The sequence below is a fragment of the Malaclemys terrapin genome, chromosome 1 (genome assembly GCF_027887155.1).
Source record: "Malaclemys terrapin pileata isolate rMalTer1 chromosome 1, rMalTer1.hap1, whole genome shotgun sequence".
NCBI classification, from domain to species: Eukaryota; Metazoa; Chordata; order Testudines; family Emydidae; genus Malaclemys; species Malaclemys terrapin.
In genome coordinates, this window is record NC_071505.1 from 151,742,063 (window position 1) to 151,762,553 (window position 20,491).

The window sequence follows — 20,491 nt, forward strand, 5'->3', positions numbered from 1 at the left end:
GGCGAGTGGACAAGACGTTATATAATTCAGTCCGGGACTGTCACGTTCAGCCAAGAGGGTTCTGCTTAATGCAAGGTGTGTGGGCAGGGAAGAGCATCTCTAGAGAGAACTCCAGACATTCTTAACCCTGGGCAAGCCAGAAAATGTCTCAGTCAAGGCCAGCTGACTCTGTGGATACACAAAAGGAAATGAGATGAATGATAAATTAGGTCCCTGTGAACACCAGGGGAAACCATGCCAGGGTCTTTCTGCCTGGTTTGGCTCATCCTCATTCACAAAGCCAGAGCCAGGCCTGAGTCTTCATTGGCACCATGCTAGCCTCTGGTTTTTGTGTAGTAACGACAGACCTAGGGGCATTGGAGGCATGAGGCCAATTTACACAGTAAGCAATGGGGCACAACAGGGTGTGTAAACAGAGTGATTATTTCCACAGTACGTTTGACCCTTCTGTTCCTATCCCTACAGCAGTTGATACTTCACTGCTCCCTTTGCACAGAAGAGCTCTCTGTATCTCTGTACTGTACTGTATCTCTCGGTCACTGTCTCTCTCCACTTCCATCCATCTTATTCCCTGTCGCTGTACATCTCTTTCTTTCTCAGCAATCCGTCTACATTTTTCTCTCTGTCTCTGAACATCTCACTTTCCAAATCTCACTTTGTCTACATTACTTTCTCCCAGCTTCTCTCCATCTCTTCATCTTCCTCTTTCCCCTTCCCATCTCCATCCTTTGCTCTCCTCTCTCTCTCATTCTCCCAGTTTCCTCACGTTCCCTACCTCCCATGCCATGGTAACTTTCTATCTTCCCTTCTCTCAGTAGCATTGCAGCACAGGCTGTCCCTTTACTCATACACCATCTGCCACTCTCCACTGATCTCTTTACCGAAAACAAGTCTCTTCAGCTAGGGGACAGATAAAAATGCCAACCTCAGAGGAAGCTGCAGTGGGTGAGGAGGCGAAGGCTGATAAACAAAAGCTTCAAAGTTTCAAATAAAAAAAAATCCCAGCTGGAGGTAAAACAAGAAAACAATGTCAAAGGCTCCCTTAGCTATTTTTGTTTTTCAGAAGTATGTTCCTGGGGAATGTAAGGTGCAGAGGGGGGAAGGGAGTTAGGTGAGTGAGACCTTAGACAATAAATGAAAAGTGCAGAGAGAAAAGAAACCTCAATTCAGCATTGGAAGTCGCCGCAAAAAAACTTCAAATGGCATCTTTTGATGTGAAATCTTTTTATCCTCTCTGCATCTTGTTTTAGGTAGAAGGTGCCCAACATCGTCCCAGAGCCCCTTCTGCTCTCCATGCCACACAACTACAAAAGGGGTTTGAAGAAAATAAACAAAGCAGCAGGGTCCCTGTTATGTTTCTCCATACACAAAATGCAAACAGATACTTTCAGCGAGAATGAACTTTATTTTAGTTTAAGAACACAATACTACAAAAGAACCGAAGTCAAGTCTGGCTGAGAGAGAGCACAGTGTATGTGCCTTCTCTTGTACAGTCTGCATTGAACAGAATGCAAAATGGCTGCTTAGTCTTTAGAAACTTGAGGTTCCAGTACATGGTAAACCAAGACTTACCTGTTACAGTACACAGCTAAAAATGACGCCATTTCCAATGTTATCTGAATACTCTGTATATTCATAGAATGTGTGTGTATGCACGTGTGTGTGTGAGAGAGAGCGGGGGGGATTTATGAAATGACTGCTAAAGTGTAGAAAGAAAGAGAAGCTTTTGTGTGTGCATAAGTAGGATATGTGCATGTGAATATATGTAAGTGTATGAGGGTGTGTGTGTGGCAGTTGGGGATGGAAGAGTGCATATATGAATGTGGGGGAGGTATATGTATATTTGTGCTTCTGTGTACTTAAATAGGCTTAAGAAGGGAGGTGTGAGGGTCAGAAGATGTGGGTGTCTGTGTGTGTTGGCATGAAGAGTGTGAGTGTGCTTCTGAGTGCAGGATTGTACACTCTGTTTTGGTGTGTGTGCATGTGTGCCCTCACAAGTGTGGTGGTGGTGTTTGTAAGCAGACTATTGTGTAAGATGGGGGTGGGGGTTTCAGCTGCTCTAGCGGGTGTGGCTAGCAAGCAAGGGGAGAGCAGACATGGCTGAAATGAGAGCACTTTCAAAGGCTTCCATGTTCACACATCAAAGCTATCTGCAGCACATACCTGTGCAGAAGGGCCTCCACCAGCTCCCAGCTACTGCAGGCACCTGGCACGCGCCGATTCTTTCACCATTGGTTTGATTGTTAAGCCTGACAGCCCCCCACCCCCCCTCTCTCCAGTCTCCAGAATAGAAAGCCTGCTCCTGGGCTGGCCAACAGGAGGGGCTCCTGTTCCAGATTTATGAGGACAGATTAAAAGTGTGACAACATATGCACAGCTTAGCTAGGCAGTGTCTACGGGGACTGTGAGAAGAAACCAGCTACCTGTGAATTTCTGAGGGGGACAATAATCCCCAAGGGGAGAACAGTTGCTTAGGATCAGACAAGGTGATGTAACTAGGGCTTATGGGATGGCAGGACTAAACCTTGTTTGTCTTTGGAATAGCCTCCCCAGGGGAAGTGGGGGGGTTTCGCCTTCCTCTGTAGCGGGGGGCACGGGTCACTTGCTGGAAGATTCTCTGCACCTTGAAGTCTTTAAACCATGATTTGAGGACTTCAATGGCTCAGAGACAGGTTTGATACAGGAGTGGGTGGGTGAGATTCTGTGGCCTGCATTGTACAGGAGGTCAGACTAGATGATCATAATGGTCCCTTCTGACCTTAAAGTCTATGATTCTATGAAACCTCATCACTGGGAACATTTAAATCTGAACCAGACAAAAATCTGGGGTGAGATGGGTGAGTTTTGCCATTGACTTTAATGGGGTTGTGATTTCACTCCTGGGAGAATACGCTGCAGGGAACCCTCTTGTCCTAATGAAAGTGGACTAGATTCCTGTGAGCAGATGGCATTTCCCCCATCTCCTAACACAGCACGCACATCAGTAAACCACACCACTGGGTAGTGTCCACGCTTACCCCTTTCTCTAGGCTTAACGTGGACTGTAACAAACCTAAACATCCTGCCAGTGCTTGCTGCTGAGCTAGGCTGTTTCTAGATTTTCTCCCTGTCACTGACTTTAGTTGCCTCTGCCTCAGAGAGAGACTCTCCAACAACTTTTATAGGTTGGAGTTAAGCGGATGGGTCCTCTTTGTCAGGCTGCCATGGTCGCTGTGTTCAAGAGACTAGAACCTGACCTTCTGTTACGATGCCGTGTTGTGTTTTTGCTATCTCTCATTCCTGTGATTTGACATCACACTTTACAGAAATGCTCTTTTTAAAAACTTTCTACCCTGGTAGGGGACATGGCTGCAGCAGAAGGGAGGGGTTGGGATTGCAGTTCAGAGTAATTAAGTTTATGGAGCAAAACATTGCTGCTCAGAGATGAAACTGGCATAGAAGGAGAGGGCAGTGATAGAACTGACAACATTTTAGCAAGGAGTTCCCAGAAAATGTTCCCCCCCCCGAAGCAGTGTGCTAAACCCCATGCCCCAGGGATGTGTAGGCTAAAGGAAGGAAGACTGAGGGGCTGAATAGATCTATCCATTTGCTGTACTGCAAACCAACTGCTCTTCATCCCCACTTTGCTGGAAAGGATTATGCGTTGTTCCTGAAAGTACTCCTGGGCCTGTTGATGGCTCAGTGTTCCTTCTGTTTATTTGTGTGTGTGTGTGTGTGAGAGAGAGAGAGAGAGATGTTGTGAGGAGCCCAGAAGATTCTTCCTCTGGGAAACCTGGCAAAATATTTTCTCTTCCAGAATATTTTTCAGAGCTCCAAGGATATGTTGTTTCCAGCAGGCAGGTTTAGCAGCACCCAAAGAGGCGGCGACTCCATCAGAGGCTAGGAAATCTTCCCCCAACTGTCCCTTCAGTTTGGTGACAGTATTTTGACAAGCACCTGCTCAGTGCCCCCTCCCACCCCTTGTATGAAAAGTGGGTCCAACCCATTATGCTAACAAGATGAGAGCAGAGCAACTGTGCCCTGGCAAATTATGTTTTAGTCTTTGGTTTATTAAGATCTGCTGTGGTGGCAGATTAACGTCCCCTGCTCAGCATCTAGTAGTCAGGAGCTGCCAATGCTGCGATAAATGGAGTGCGTTCTGACTCTAGATGGGATTTTCAGGAGCACCTTAGCATTGGCCTAATGCTGCTCCCATTCATGTCAATGGGAGCAGACTTAGGTCAATGGTGAGCACTTGTGAAAATCGCACCCAAATGGCCTTGCCACCAGAATGTTGTTCCTAACTTCTTTACCTGCGCACTATTGGGAGCGGTGTCACGGTGACTCCTGCAGTGCAGTAGGGTGGACCGTATTCCCTCTTTGTCTAATAGTGAACACTACCCTATAAAAGCAGGTCATGCAGCAGAGCATTAGCCCTTTCTGCATCTGTGCTAGTAAGTCCTGAAGGTAAAATGCAGACTTACACAAAAGCAGATAGTGGTTTGGGACACAGTGGTGTTAGATTCAAATTCATCAGAAATATGGGAGCATTTGGATCTGGGTTTTGGGTCTGCCCATCTCTGAATAAAAGAGGAAAGCTTATTCACTTTGGAAGCATTTATTCACCATATGTGGCGTGGCAGCTCCTCTTTGAATACTGAGTTGCCAAGTCTGGGGATGATTTTACCCATTGGGGGATTTTGATGAGTGCAGGAAAAAGAAGAACTAAGAGTGGTAGTGCAAGGGACAGAATCCTGAGCAGAGCTTTATCAGTCCCCAAAGTCCCTATTCCTGATGCAAAGCAAAGAGAATCTGGCTGGTGCCCTGTGTTCATCCTCCAGTGTGCTTGGCTAATCTGATCTGGCTAACTTGCTTTGGCTAATATGCCACAGAAAACATATGCCTGTGCACTGGGACGGTTCTGCCACTCTAAGGAATATCACTGGAACTGGAGCCCCTGAGAGTGGGCTTAGCTGCTACTGCCACTCTGTACTTGGTGAGCCAGGGACAAATGCCCAGTCCACACAGACAGTATTTGAAGCACATCCAGCAACTCAGGGATGGATTTTCAGAGGAGTTGCCCACCCACAGATGGGGTCAGACTATGAAAAGAGCTCACATCCCATTCAGCCACTTCAATGAAAAGGCCAGATTTTCAAAAGATCTCAGCCCTCCATTGACAACAATGAAATCTTCTGGGCACTGAGCTATTCTGAAAATCTGACCCGTATGATTTAAAAGTGAGATTAGAATTGGGTTTTTGGTTTGGGTTTGTTTGCCTGTGCTATGCAGTTTGCAAACCCTGCTGCAGCCATGCTCCAGAGCAGTGTTTGTACCCTGTTAAGACAGGAAAATACTCTCCCATCATGGTTTTGCCCAACATTGCTCATAATCCTTCTAGGGAGAGTCCAAGCTTGGGTTCCAGAGTGATAGTGTAGATATGCTAATCCTAACATTTTACACTGCTGTTGCTGTTGCACCTCCATCCAAGGATCTCGATGTGCTTTCCATAGGTTAACTCACAACCCCCCTTGGAGGGGGGTATTATTAGCCACAGTTTACAGATGGAGAAACTGAGGAATGGAGAGCTAGTGTTGCAGTGATTATTGGTCTCTGTGGCTCAACTTTACTTTCCAAAAGCCCGTATTTCTCAGTGTGGAGCTGTTTCCAGGAAACTTAGTCTTGTCAATGATGGTCTGGGTTGGAAGTTTGCGTTTTCTGAGACAGAAAACAATTCCACGACTTTTCATGGTTGGGGGCTACAGGTAAAATATGTCCCAATTTATGATGGTCATAACTACCATAGAGCCAATTATAATCAATCTGACCTCCCTTGGTTTTCAAATATCTAGTCATTAAACTAATTCTGTCCTTGCAAGTTGGAGATTTTGCTTCTATGAATGTGTCTGATTCTGGCCACAAGGCTAGGTTTGGGCTAGTATGTGGTGTTTGGCATTTGGCACTCCTTTCACGCATCCTTTTGGTTCTCCAGAATCTAAGCTTTCATTTAAAAAAAAAAAAGGCTCTATCTGTTGTGGTTGCTGAGATAGCTTCAAAGTAGCTCCCATCTGTCATTGTTTCATGGATAATTGTGCCATGATCATTCACATGTTACAACCAAAGTGAGGGCTGCTCAAGTCCACACCACCTAATAACATCCTGCTGTGTATTTTTCTCCTCCTAGGCAGAGAATTTGAAGGCGAGGAAGAGTACCTGGAGATCCTAGGGATCACACGGGAGCAATCTGGCAAGTACGAGTGCAAAGCCGCCAATGAGGTTTCCTCGGCAGATGTGAAGCAAGTCCGGGTCACTGTGAACTGTGAGTACATTTGAACCAGATGGGGGTGGGCTCCCATATCATGGTGATGGCAGGAAGAGGAGAACATCCTGATATCCCCATAACCTGGGCACTATTTCTTTTCAAAGGAAACATGTGGGGCATATTCTACTGTTGGACATGCATGGCCTGAAATCAGAGAGACTCACTTGAGGGCAGAGCTTATGCCTTAGACTTGGTGAATGATGTAGAAAAAGTATCTGTGAGGTTCCCCTTTCCCTCCCCCTAGAAGGGCCAGCACAGTCCATGTTTTGCCACTGATATTCAAGAGAACAGTACCATGAACAGAAACTTCCACAAAGTGACAGGGGTAGATAAGAGTCTAAAGGCCAAATTTAGGAATGATGTGTAAAGAGGTGTAAATTAGACTCCAGTACATTCACTCAGACCCATTGACACTAATCTGGACTCCCTCCAATCTATATACGCTCCCTTACTCAGCAGTAGAGTGGGTGTAAGTGGGTGTGACCAACACACCAGGGAACTGGGAGAATGTGTATGAGAGAGGTCCTTCAGTGTTGCATGGGACCACTTTAACTTGCATCTTCTTCCAGATCCTCAGCATGTAAACTATGCTAACATAGACTCCCTATAGATCCATAGAGCATAGGTAAGGGCCTCTCCACAGTGACTTTTACCGCCTTTAACTGCTTTGGGGCACGGTTAGCTAAAACTCACTTTCTGTCCACACACCACACAGTTAATAAATAGTTCATAACTGGTGAATCCTAGCCAGGTGTTGCCCTTTCTAGCAAGCTAGTCTGACACCTGATTCAGCCCCAGTGCATGGTTAGGCATGTGGTTACTTAAATTAAATGTATGCCCCAGATACAAAGAAATAGTAAGAGGACCAAAAAAAAAAAAAATGCCACCATGGCTAAACAAAAGAGTAAAAGAGGTGAGTAGAGGCAAAAAGGCATCCTTTAAAAATTGGAAGTCAGATCCTACTGAGAATAATCGAGAGGACCATCTGGCAAGTCATGTGTAAAAAGTCTAATTAGTTAGGCCAAAAAAGAATTTGAAAAGCAACTAGTAAAAGACACAAAAAACGAACTGATTGAGGTATCAGTAGCAGAGCTTTTGGAACAAACTGATAAACTAAATAGCAGTCAGACATCAGGACCAGATGGTATTTACCCAAGAGTTCTGAAGGAACTCAAATTTGAAATTGCAGAACTGCTGACTGTGGTATGTATCCTATCACTCAAATCAGCCTCTGTACCAGAGGACTGGAGGGTAGCTAATGTAACACCCATTTTTAAAAAAAAGACTTCAGAGGCGATCCTGGCAATCACAGGCTGGTAAGCCTAACTTTAGTAGCAAGCAAATTGATTGGAACTATACTAAAGAAAAGAATTATCAGACACATAGATGAACACAATTTGTTGATGAAGAGTCAACACGACTTTTATAAAGGGAAATCATGCCTCACTTATCTCTTAGAATTCTTTCAGGAGATCAACAAACATGTGGACAAGGGTGATCCAGTTGATACAGTGTACTTAGACTTTCAGAAAGCCTGTGACAAGGTCCATCATCAAAGTCTTGTAAGCAAAATAGGCAGTCATGGGATAAGAGGAAGGCTCCTTTCATGGATGAGAAACTGGTAAAAGACAGGAAACAAAGGATAGGAATAAATGGTCAGTTTTCAAAATGTAGAGAGGTAAATAGCAAAGACCCCCCAAGGATATGTACTGGGACTAGTGCTGTTCAACATATTCATAAATGATTTGGAAAAGGGGGTAAACACTGAAGTGGCAAAGTTTGCAGATGACACAAAATTACTTAAGATGGCTAAATTCAAAACGGACTGCCAAGAGTTACAAAGAGATCTCACAAAACTGGGTGACTGGGCAACAAAATAGCAGATGAAATTCAGTATTGATAAGTGTAAAGTAATGTACCATGGAAAACATAATCCCAACTATTCATACAAAATCATGAGGCCTAAATTAGCTGTTACCACTCAAGAAAGAGATCTTGGAGTCATTGTGGATAGTTCTCTGAAAACATATGTTCAATGTGCAGTGATTAATAAGACTGGGACTTTTCAGCTTGGAAAAGAGATGACTAAAGGGGGATAGGATAGAGGTCTAGAAAATCATGACTGGTGTGGAGAAAGTACAGAAGGAAGTGTTACTTACACCTTCTCAGAACACACGAACAAGGGGTCACCAAATGAAATTAATAGGCAACAGATTTAAAACAAACAAAAGAAAGTATTTCTTTACACAACACACAGTCAACCTGTGGAACTTTTTGCCAGAGGATGTTGTGAAGACCAAGACTATAACAGAGTTCAAAAAAGAACTAGATAAATTCACGAAGGATAGGTCCTTCAATGGCTATTAGCCAGGATGGGCAGGGATGATGTCCCTAGCCGATGTTTGCCAGGAGCTGAGAGTGGGCGACAGGGGATGGATCACTTGATGATTATCTGTTCTGTTCATTCCCTCTGGGGCACCTGGCATTGACCACTGTCAGAAGACAGGATACTGGGCTAGATGGACCTTTGGTCTGACCCAGTATCGCTGTTCTTATGTGGCAGTCAAAAAAAAGCTAACAATGTTAGGAACCATTAGGAAAGGGATAGATAATAAGAAAATACCATAATGTCATTCTATAAATCCATGGTACGTCCATACCTTGAATACTGCATGCAGTTCTCGTAACCCCATCTCACAAGAGATATATTAGACTTGGAAAAAGTAGAGAGAAAGGCAACAAAAATGGTTGGGGTATGGAACATTTTCGATATGAGGAGCAATTAAAAAGACTGAGACTATTCAGTTTAGAAGAGAGACGACTAAGGGGGGATATGATAGAGGTCTATAAAATCATAAATGGTGTAGAGAAAGTGAATAGGAAAGTATTTATCCCTTCACATAACACAAGAACTAGCAGTCACCTAATAAAATTAATAGGCAGCAGGTTTCAAACAAACAAAAGGAAGTACTTCTTCACGCAACTCACAGTTAACCTATGGAGTTGGTTGCTAGAGGATGTTGTGAAGGCCAAAAGTATAACTGGATTCTAAAAAGAATTAGATAAGTTAATGGCGGACAGGTCCATCAATGGCTATTAGCCAAGCTGGTCAGGGATACAACTCCATGCTCTGGGTGTCCCTAAGCCTCTGACTGCCAGAAGCTGGGACTGGATGGATCACTCGATAATTGCCCTGTTTTGTTCATTCCTTCTGAAGCATCTGGCACTGGCCACTATCAGAAGACAGTATACTGGGCTAGATGGACCACTTATTTGACCCAGTATGGCCATTCTTTGTTGTGTGGACATGCACCTCTGATAATGTTAAACAATAATAAGGAATATATTATATATGTGTATGTTGTAGGCATAGAATCCAAACAAGCATGTCAGTTCAAATAGTTGCTTACACTGCATAAATAAACGTATAACACTGAATGAATCTATTTAACACAAATGAAAACAATTAGAGCTGGTAGAAAATTTTCCGAGGAATGTTTTTAGGTAGGAAAATGCTCATTTGAAAAAATCAAAACATTCCACAGAAATGTATTGATGTATTCAACCTTTTGACAAAAAATTATCTAAGTGATTCCTTTCAATATGGTATGGTCAAAATATTTTGTTTCAATAAAGTCAAAATGCTTTGTTTGATAAAGTCAAAACATTTCAACTATATTATTTTGACTTTGATGTTTAATATAATAGCTGAAGTATTTCAACTGTTATGTCAAGTCAAATCAAATCATAATGTAATGCATGACATCTCTTAATATCATCATTAATAATCATTATTATTATGTTCTAATTTGAAATTTAAAAAAAAATCAACATTTCAGAATTCCCACAGAATGGGAATTCTGGGCTCTAACCAGCTCTAAAACCAATAAAAGGACAGGCAGCATATGCCCAGGAACCGTCTCATTCCTCTCTGGACTTCACTTCCCAAACATCAGCACAAGGTGTGCTAGGAAAATGGGAAATATCCAGGCTCAGAATCGCCTGCATCCTTATAACACAGGTCAAAGATGTGATGGAACACACAGTATGCATCCACAACTACAGATCAGTGTCACTTTGCTTCATCACCATCTCCCCATCTATCTTTGTCCTGGCTACACTACAAACTTCGGTTGATGCAACTTACCTTGGCATACAGCTGCCAAAGTTTGAATACTGCTCATGCAGGTGCATATTTGGCTCCTTGTGTCGGCACTGTGCATAGTCACCAGGAGTGCTTGTGTTGATGCTCTGTGTGGTGCACAACAGGTAGGTATCCCAATGTGAAACCTGCATCATCCAGCATACTGTCTTTTGGGAAAATTTGGCAATGCATGCTGGGGCAGAAACAAATCACCCCGGGATCACTGGGAGCAAGGGGTCTAGATCCCATCATGCAACTTTCTCTATCCCCTACTGCCATCCATCTCCAATAATTTTCACTCCTTTTTTAAAATTCCACAAACCTGCACAACCCTCCTCACTGTCCATGTTTTGTGACAGAAGCATGGAGCCCGCATATCTCTGCCCTGTTGTCATGAATGTTGCTGACATGGAATGAAAATCCTCCAATATTTGCAGAGCCTCAGGAAGAATCACAGAGCAGGGGAAATAACAATTTCATGGAGGACAGATTGCTGTGGGACATAGCGAAAAATAATTCAAGGTGGTTGGTGGCGTTCATGGGACAGCTGCATATGATGGAGTGCCACTCTGGGCTCAATAAACAAACACTGACTAGTGGGATTGCATCACAATGCAGGTTTGGGATGACAAGCAGTGGCTGCAGAACGTTTGGATGCAAAAGCCACATTCTTGGAGCTTGCCGCAGCCCTCCAGCACATGGGCACCAGAATGACAGCTGCACCGATAGTAGAGAAGTAGGTGGCGATCGCTCTGTGGAAGTTTGCAATGCCAGATTGCTACCAGTCAGTGGGAAATAATTTTGCAGTTGGAAAATCCACAGTGGCAGCTATTGTCATGCAAGCGTGCAGGGCCATTAATTGTCCCCTGCTATGCAGGACTGCACCCCTCAGCAATGTGCAAGATACAGTGGATGAATTTGCAGCAATGGGGTTCCCAAACTGTGGTAGGATGATAGATGGCATGCATGTCCCTATTTTGGCACCAGACCATTTTGCCACAGAATACATCAAGAGAAAGGGCTACTTTTCTAAGGTTATACAAACCTTAGTGGATCACCGGGTATCCTTCTATGTTGGCTGGTCAGGGAAGGTGCATGATGCTCTCATCTTTAAGAACACAGGACTGTTCAGAAGGCTACACGCAGGCACTTTCTTTCCCAACTGGCACATTACCACTGGCAAGTTGAAATGCTAATAATGATCCTTTGGAACCCAGCCTACTCCTTCCTCCACTGGCTCCTGATGTAGGCCAGCCACCTTGATAGTACCAAGGAAAGATTCAACTACCAGCTCGGCAGGAGCAGATTGACAGTTGACTGTGCTTTTGGTAGATTGAACAGATTCTGGCATTGTTTACTTACAAGATTGGATCAGTGAGAAAAATATCCCAATGGTTATAGCTGCCTGCTGCGTCCTGCATAATATCTATGAGGCAAAGGGGGAAAAGTTGCCGACAGAGTGGAGGTGGAGCGGCTGTCTGCAGACTTTGAACAGCCAGACACAAAGGCTATCAGAAGAGCTCAATGTGGAGCTATGCAGCTGAGGGAGGCTTTGAAAGAGCACTTTAACAGTCAGCCAAAGTAATGTGATGTGGTAAACTGGGCTTCACTTGGCCCTGAAGTTTTGGGGGCAATTAGGAATTGTGTGGTGCTTGGTATACATCTATGAATATGAAACTGGTAATGCACCTGTTAATTTTGCAGCGCTTGCTATACATTCATGATTATTACACTGTGTTTGTTACTGATCCTACGAGTTCTGTCATCCTGTACAATAAGTAGTAGTGGGTACATCAATAGTGCTATGCCTTCTGTAGCATGTGTTTGTAAAGTATTACAGATGAATTATTTACCAAAAAATAGATTTTGATTGCATACTGAAGGAACAGAAATGGACACCATGTAGAGTCAAGCACAGGAGTTTATTACGCACAGCGCTGGCGGAGTGTCACTTTGCTTATTAGGCTCAGAGACACTACCCAACAATTAATTACAATAGATTATATAGGGTGCCATGTGTGGAGAGAAGAAAGGGGGAGGGAGTTCCCAAGCCCCTGGATAGGTTCTAGCAGCAAGACAAGATAAGCACAATAAATCAATGGTGTAAAAGATTACATAATGTCTCCACCCATGGCTCAAATTAACATATTGTTAACACACAGGTAATTACCCTTAAACTATTTCTATTAAAATATATAGGTTAAATAACTAATTTTTAGGTCCAGGGGAATGAGGTAGCAGCTCTCCCGGTTGACCAAAATGGAAAATTCCTGGAGATTTAAAGCAAAAAACCAGTAATTAGTATTTAACAATAACAGTTATTTATAGTTTTACCCTTGCATTTTTGTGACCTGGAATTGGCATACATCTATGAGGGGAGGGTGTCATTACTCACGTCAATCATGTTAGGCCTCTCCCTGAACTCTGTTCTGGCATCTGTATCAGGGAGTTAACTTTGAAGCCCTTCTCAGCACTTCATGTGTCTATAACTCGCGATAAGGACACCCAATTACAACTCACCATCTGGAGTCATGCTGACTCCACTCATCGACTTGAAACACACAAGGTTGTCTGTCTACCCCAGCTTTCTCTTAGCCATGTATTGTTCTTTGTTAGCTAGCCCTCATGCCCCAGGTGGACTCTGGGCCTATATGAAAAGTTCTTAACAGAAACTGTAGTTAAGATTTTACATCCACATTAAATGGATTATGGCCATTCACATACCAGAACCAGTGCAAAAAAGCAATGTGCGGTTAAAAAGACATCCAATAAAAACTTCTGAAATAAATTAACAGAACGGAACATAACAAGGAGAAAGAACATTCATATCCTTTTCAGTCCACTTCTGCCAAACATACATCAGCCATGGCTCTCGCAGATCAAGCTATATGAAGCTGTGGTTGTGCTCACTGCCCCCAGCGTGAAGTGTTAGGGGTAGGGATGTGGATCCTGATGCCACGTGGAATGTTGGGGTGAGGGGTGTAATGAGGTGCTAAAATGGAGTTCTTCACTGACAGCAAAGGGAGACGAGTCCATGATTGTTGAACCTCTAGGTCAAGAGGAGAGTGCAGCATCTGTGTTTGCTGCTGGAGAAGCTCCATTATGTCCTGGTGCATCTCCCTCTCCAATTCCTGGGTCTTTCTCCTGTCCACTCTTTCTCTCTCCATACTGTCTGCAATATTCATCCTCCAGGCCCTCTGTCTGATGCAGCACTGGCTTGAAGGATCTCCCTGAAGTTGTCATCACAAGTCCTCTTTTCTCTCTTCCTTATCTTGATCCAGCATTCCGGGGGCATGGAGGGGGGACCACTCAAGGCTGCATTGACAACAGCTTTACATAAAATACACAGAGGTGCCATTGTCAGTGTAGTCGCAATGGAAAATGAAATTTCAGTTTCAGAACTCCCGTCTCTTGCTACCCTAAAGTTTTAAATGAGAAATGGTTGTTGACATTTCAGTCTTGAAGCACCTGTGCACAGCACTACTCTGCAGCCCTAGCCATGGTGAGTATGGCCCATGGCAGGGTGGAATGAGGAGGGAATAGTTTGGTTGCATGAAACAATACAATTTTGACCCCTATTTCCATGAGTCTGAGTGCAGGGTAGTGCCACAGAGCACTCATCCTATTTTCCACAGACAGTGATGATTTTAGTTGGTATCTCATTCTTGTGGGTAACAAAGGCACAGAGATCACTCACAGCTGCTGCTGGCATCCTGATGCCACTTGAACCCATATGCCACTAGCCTGTTTACTGCAATGCTGCCTGCCGAAGTCATCGCGGACTGGCAAGGGAAAGTATCCTACCATGGAGGAAGAAATAAGGCTGCCATCCCCAGAAACCTTCGGGAGAGGATGGTGGAGTACCTCCATGGAAGTTTCATTAAGACCTCTCAGGAGGATTCAAGAGACATCCGTATGTATATAAATAAACTGCTTCACTTAGCCCCTCTGCCTAAGCCTATAGGGGAATGAAAAGCAGATTATGGTGCTACCTATTTTAGTTGCTCTAGTAGTAGCTTTAGTAAGCTACCTCTTCTAGTATAAGTAAATTAAAGAAGAGTCACTACCTGTGTCCTGCTATGTTGGGATCAGGCACCATTTGTACATTTAAACATTGTAATGGAAAACACATTCACACACTTACCCACAGTTCCTTCCCTTGCATCGAGCTCACCTGTATTCAGCTGCCAGGACAAAGTAGAGTGTGGCAGAGTCTCAGACAGATCCCAACTCACAGCATAGCTGGCCTCTCCCCGTCACACATGCCCCATTCTCTTCCTGTTCACTGCAGAGGTCTCTCTCTCAGATTCTACCAAGTTATACAGAGTGCTCTGTGGGGTGCTGGTGGGGTGTCTGCCAAGTATGGCATTCAGCTCATTGTAAAGCAGGAAGTCTATGACTCAGCACCAGATAATCTGTTGGCCTCTCTGGCCTTTTGGTATGCCTGGTGCAGTTCCTTTTCTTCTACGTGGCACTACTGTTGGTCCCTGTTGTACCCCTTCTCCTGCATCCCCTGTGCATATGCTCATAGATGTCCATGTTTCTACAACTGCTCTGTAGATGTGCCTGGACAGCCTTTTCTCCCCACAGCCCCAAGAATCCAATACCTTCTGTCTACTTTAGGTAGGAGTGCATTTGGAGCATATAGCTGGCATAGATTCCTAAGGCCAGAAGGGATCATTGTGATCGTGATCATTGTGATCATAGTCTGACCTCCTGCATAACACAGACCATAGAACTTCCCCAGAATAATTCACAGAGCCATGATTTAAAAATTGGCAGTGATGGAGAATCCACCACGACCCTTGGTAAATTGTTCCAATGGCTAATTACTCTCACCATTAAATGTACACTTTTCCAGTCTGAATTCAGTCCAGTCTAGCTTCTACTTTCAGCCATTGGATCACGTTACACCCATCTCTGCTAGATTGAAGGCCCCATTATTAAATATTTGTTCTCCATGTAGGTACTGTAATCAAGACACGCCTTAACAATCTCTTTGTTAAGCTAAACAGATTGAACTCCTTGCATCTATCACTATATGGGATGTTTTCTAATCCTTTAGTCATTCTCATGCCTCTTCTCTGAACCCTCTCCAATTTATCAACATCCTTCTTGAACTGTGGTCAGCAGAACTGGACATGGTATTCCAGCAGCAGTCACACCAGTGCCAAATGCAGAGGTAAAATAACCTCTATTCCTACTCAAGACTCCTCTGTTTATGCATCCAAGGATTGCATAAGCTTTTTTGGTCACAGCATCATACTGGGAGCTCCTGTTCAGCTGATTATCGACCACTACCCCTAACTCTTTTTCAGACTTATGGCCGCCCAAGACGGAGTCCCCCATCCTATAAGTGTGACCTACATTCTTTGTTCCTAGATATATACATTTACATTTAGCCATATTAAAGCACATCTTGTGTGCATACATTTGCATGCGTACATTTTACCAAGCAATCCAGATCACTCTGAATCAGTAACCTGTTCTCTTTGTTATTTAGCATTCCCCAAATTTTTGTGTCAACTGCAAACTTTATTGGTGATGATTTTCTTTCTTTCTAGGTCTTTGATAAAAATGTTAAATAGTGTAGGGCCAAGAATTGATCCCTGTGGGACCCCACTCAAAACAGACCCATTCCCTATTTACTGTTACATTTTGAGACCTATCAGTTAGCCAGTTTTTAATCTATTTAATGTGTGCCATGTTAATGTTATATTCTAATTTTGTAATCAAAATGTTGAGTGATAGAAAGTGAAATGTGTTACTGAAGTCTGTGTATATTATGTCAACACTGTTACCTTTATCAACCAAATTTGTAATCTCAACCAAAAAAATATCAAGTTAGTTTAACAGGATTTATTTTACATAAATCCATATTGATTTGCATTAATTACATTACCCTCCTTTACGTTCTTTATTAATCGAGTCCCATATCAATCGCTCCATTATCTTGCCTGGAATCAATGTGAGGCTGACAAACCTATAATTACTCAGGTCATCCAGTTTACCTTTTAAAAAACTGCATAACATTAGCTTTCATACAGTCTTCTGGAACTTCTCCAGAGCTCCAAGACATGTTGAAAATCAAGGTGGTCGGTTGAGTGGTTGCACACAACAAGAGAGAGCTATTAGGTGTGCTCACTAAGCTGGGCAATCAGGAAAGGGCATTTCAAAAATACGCAGGGTTTTTAGAGGGGGGGTGGCTCCCAGTCTCTGTGACCTGTGGAGTTCACAATTGAGACCAGAGCAGTCAGTGTCGGGCATTGTGGGACAGTTGCTGGAGGACTGGTACAGTCCACATAGGTCATGCAGTGTCTACACTAGCATTGTGTTGACCACAGTAGGTCAACAATGGCTCTGCATCTTATGGGAAGGTGGTGTCACTGCATCGCCGTAACGAGGCACCTACCTTGGCTGGAGACAAATTTGAATGTAGAAACATGCACAGGTAGGTCGATGCAAGGCAGTTTACCTCAGCCTAATTTTGTTGTGTAGACCAAGCCAAACAAAGCATACCCACACATCATTCTCTGGTTGTTGTTGTTATAGTAGTACCTTGGAGCTGCAGTCATGGACCAAGGGCCCGTTGTGATCAGCACTGTATAAACAGAACAAAATGACAGCCCCTGCCCCAAGGAGCTTACAGTTCTGGCATGACTGGGCCAAATAGTTAAATCGCCATGTGTCAACCTCATAATCAGAGTATGGCTTTCTCAGCTGGGCCAGCCAATGGTCCCTAAGTATCACAGCTGACGCAAAAATAATATTGACATCCCTGCTAAGTGGCGAGAATAGAATCCCTTCCTATACAGGCTCAAATTCCTTAATTATCTGCAAAATGAACTTTCCCAAGCCAGCCTGAATTTATATCCAGGAAGCACCCTTTCTGATTCACCACAGTCTGCATAAACACAGAGTAGTAGGACAGGACTAAATGTGTGGCCTGAACAGGATGGGGCGGGGGAGGCAGAAAGGGACAGTGTCAGGGGACAAAGTATTGGAAAGGCATCACCATAAGTATATATGATATTTTATAATCATTTTCTCTGAGTGCCCATATCTGCATGCAAATGCATGTGACATTATGGGTCTTATCTTCTCTTATTGTCCTGGCTTGCCATCCCCACCTCTGGTTTCTAAAATGAAGTGCCCTTTTCTATTAAATAGCATCAATCATAATGAGATTACCACCTAAAGACTCACTCTTCATGTGTGCAGAAAACATTTACACTTCTATTGTGTGAGAGATCAAAGCAGCAGGGGTTGCAGTTTGTTCCCTAGATCAAAGCTTCGGGGCTTCATAACATTATCATAAGCACAAGCAGCCCCAACAACATCAAGAAAGCTGTCAGTTTTAGAAAGAGGACTCTGATGAGCACCTGCTCTTAAGCGATGGCCAAACCTCCAAAAGCCCCCCAAGAGTTATTTGGATAATTATCCAAAAGCATGGATGCTTATCCACAAGTCTTGGGTCTTTCAGGTCAGGCCAGAAATCTCCCAAGAAGAGACTTTTCTTGTAAAGATTTCCATTTCATCTGAGGTTGGAAGTGCCATAGGAAGAATCCTCTTCACAGGATGCTGACTTTTCTGTACCCCTACAGAACCTGAAAGTGCAGGGAGCAAGGGCAATTCACACCATAACCAAAAGGAAAAACAGTCTTTGAACCTCAAAAAATGCTTTTGTTTATCTCCCATTTTGGTTGATGTTTCAGGTCAGTTCTTATTTTATGTAGGGATGGGCCTGAATCAAAATCCCTGGATCTAACTGCCTCCAAACTTTGAATCTGGATCTGACTCAGCTGACCCCACCTGTATAAAGGGGCCAAACCAAAACCCAGGGTGCAAACACCTCAAACTTACGGGAAGGTTAGATATGGATCCTACTTTTGCCACTCAGGCCCATCATGACTTTACCTGAACCAATTGGCAATTTCTAGTCAATATGATTCAGGACAAAATTCTCTTCCCCAATCCACTCTATGGATACACTATTTATTCTGCGCACACAATACCATGCTCAAGCACAACAGTGCTGGACTCCTTAAAAGACAGAAAGACTTGCTATTGATATTAGTGGGAGTTGCATGGGATGAGTGCAATATTTAGTAGCTGCCTCCAATCCTGGGGAGAGAGCTGCAGTGCAGGCTGATGAGAATTTTATCCTAGGGGATTATATTTCTTGGAAAGTTGCTATTTTTAGGCAAGTGCTATTTGCATTAATAATACCTAATGATCCAAGTCTGAAGTACTGGCAGGGTGGCCTTCTGTCCTGGGTTCCAGGAGAGCAACTGAGATTTGCTGAACTGTCTGTATTTCCATCCCAGAGCTCAATCTGCATCATGCTGGTGGTAGCAAGGCTTTCTTAGCGATAGGACTGGCTGGGAAGCTGTGACAAATCCATGTGCTATGGAGCAGATAGCCATAATTTAGTCTATAAATTACACACACACTTGGGGAGCCAGGATTAGAATCCTTGTCCCTCAACTCCAAAAGCACTGCCCTCTTTCATGTAAGCTAAAAGAGGGCTGGTACTAGCAGTAGATACTATGGCCTCTCTGTGGACCCAGCCACCAGAGGATTGTCCTGGCTTGCTCACTCCTGGGTACCCAGGAAGCCAGTACATTACAGAACTCGCTATAATGGTGCCCTATTATCCCTCTCTTGTGGCTGTTTTCTAAATTCACTGCTTGTCTTTTCTCTTTGCCCATTGACCCCAGGATATGCCAATAGTGGTGGTAGGAGAGTTCTGGTGCTGGCTTTTAGTACCTGAGCCAGTACATTAGTTTTTGTGCAACACCTAAGTGCTTTTAAAGGTGGACACGTATTCAATGAAGTACAGTAATCCTTTATTTTGCTCTTCACTAACCCCTTCCATCTGCAGATCTCAAAGCACTTTACAAATATTAATGATGCCCCCTCTGAGGTGGGTCATTATAATTATCTCCATTTTACAGACATGAAAACTGAGGCACAGGGAAGGAACTAGCTGGGAGCAGAACCCGCTCATCTGATTCCACTCCCAATGCATTTAACAAATACAGGGCAATTGTTTGTGAAGTATAATATAAGAATAATGTAGGGACCAATTCAGGACACACTTAGGTCCCCACATCTTTTCTCATGATTATGTCTTAGTGAGGGGCCTGCTCTTTGTTCAGTGATCAGGATTGGTTGGCTAGTTATTCCTTAGTTGGAAACATGGCAAATCAGGATTAGAGCCAAAAGAATGGGCTGTCAACCTGCCTGGAATGTTTTTCTTAAAGAGTCGTAGAGCGTGGCTAATATGAAGAATGCTGAAAGTGAGGGATTCGGCTCTTTGGCAGAGAACAGAAGTACGGAACATTTAGAGCCGCAGCAAGCCTAGCAGTATAGCTTTCAGGGCCATAGAAAGATATTTGTTCATTTCATGACTCATCTCATGCGCTGGGTCCAGTGGAGTGGAAATGGTTTGTCTCACTGCACATGGCAGAGAGATATACTGCTGGAGCAGAAAAATACAAGCAGGGTCTTTTAAAAAAAATCTCCCTTGTGGGGTCCTTTTTCCCACCAGTTAAATTACTTAAGTGAACCCCACAGCCCTTCATAGCAAGTTCCCATTTACAAATACTTATTAATATGTGTTGCCAGACATATTATAATATCCTTAAATCCCTGCATGAACATGTCAGGAAAGAGATTGTGCATCTGTTTTGACATAACTGGTATCTGTGGGTCTCCACCCACCAAAAGGCCTCTGTTTGTCCAGCCAACCCCAAAATAAATTCATTGCTTCTCTGCACCTGAAAGATTGGGAAATGAACATGTGTTTCTTTTCTGCAGACCCTCCCACTATCACTGAATCGAAGAGCAATGAAGCTGCTACGGGACGGCAAGCCTTACTCAAGTGTGAGGCATCAGCAGTGCCCACGCCTGATTTTGAGTGGTACAGAGATGACACCAGGTAAACATATTGTCTATCTTCTTCCTTATTCTACCTCCTTCAAATGCTTAGTAGATTCCCCACTAAGCCCCCAATGCCACACGAAAAATCCTCCACAAGCTAT

General features: G+C 43.6%; 1 protein-coding gene across 2 annotated transcripts in view; it reads left to right on the top strand.

The window, feature by feature from the left end:
• Positions 1-20,491, top strand: part of LSAMP (limbic system associated membrane protein) — a 442,951-nt gene that overhangs the window by 383,400 nt on the left and 39,060 nt on the right. For both annotated transcript variants that reach the window (XM_054043629.1, XM_054043636.1), the window contains exons 4-5: positions 6,164-6,298; positions 20,268-20,388. In XM_054043629.1, the coding sequence (XP_053899604.1) occupies positions 6,164-6,298; positions 20,268-20,388 (256 nt within the window). The remainder of the gene's footprint in view (positions 1-6,163; positions 6,299-20,267; positions 20,389-20,491) is intronic.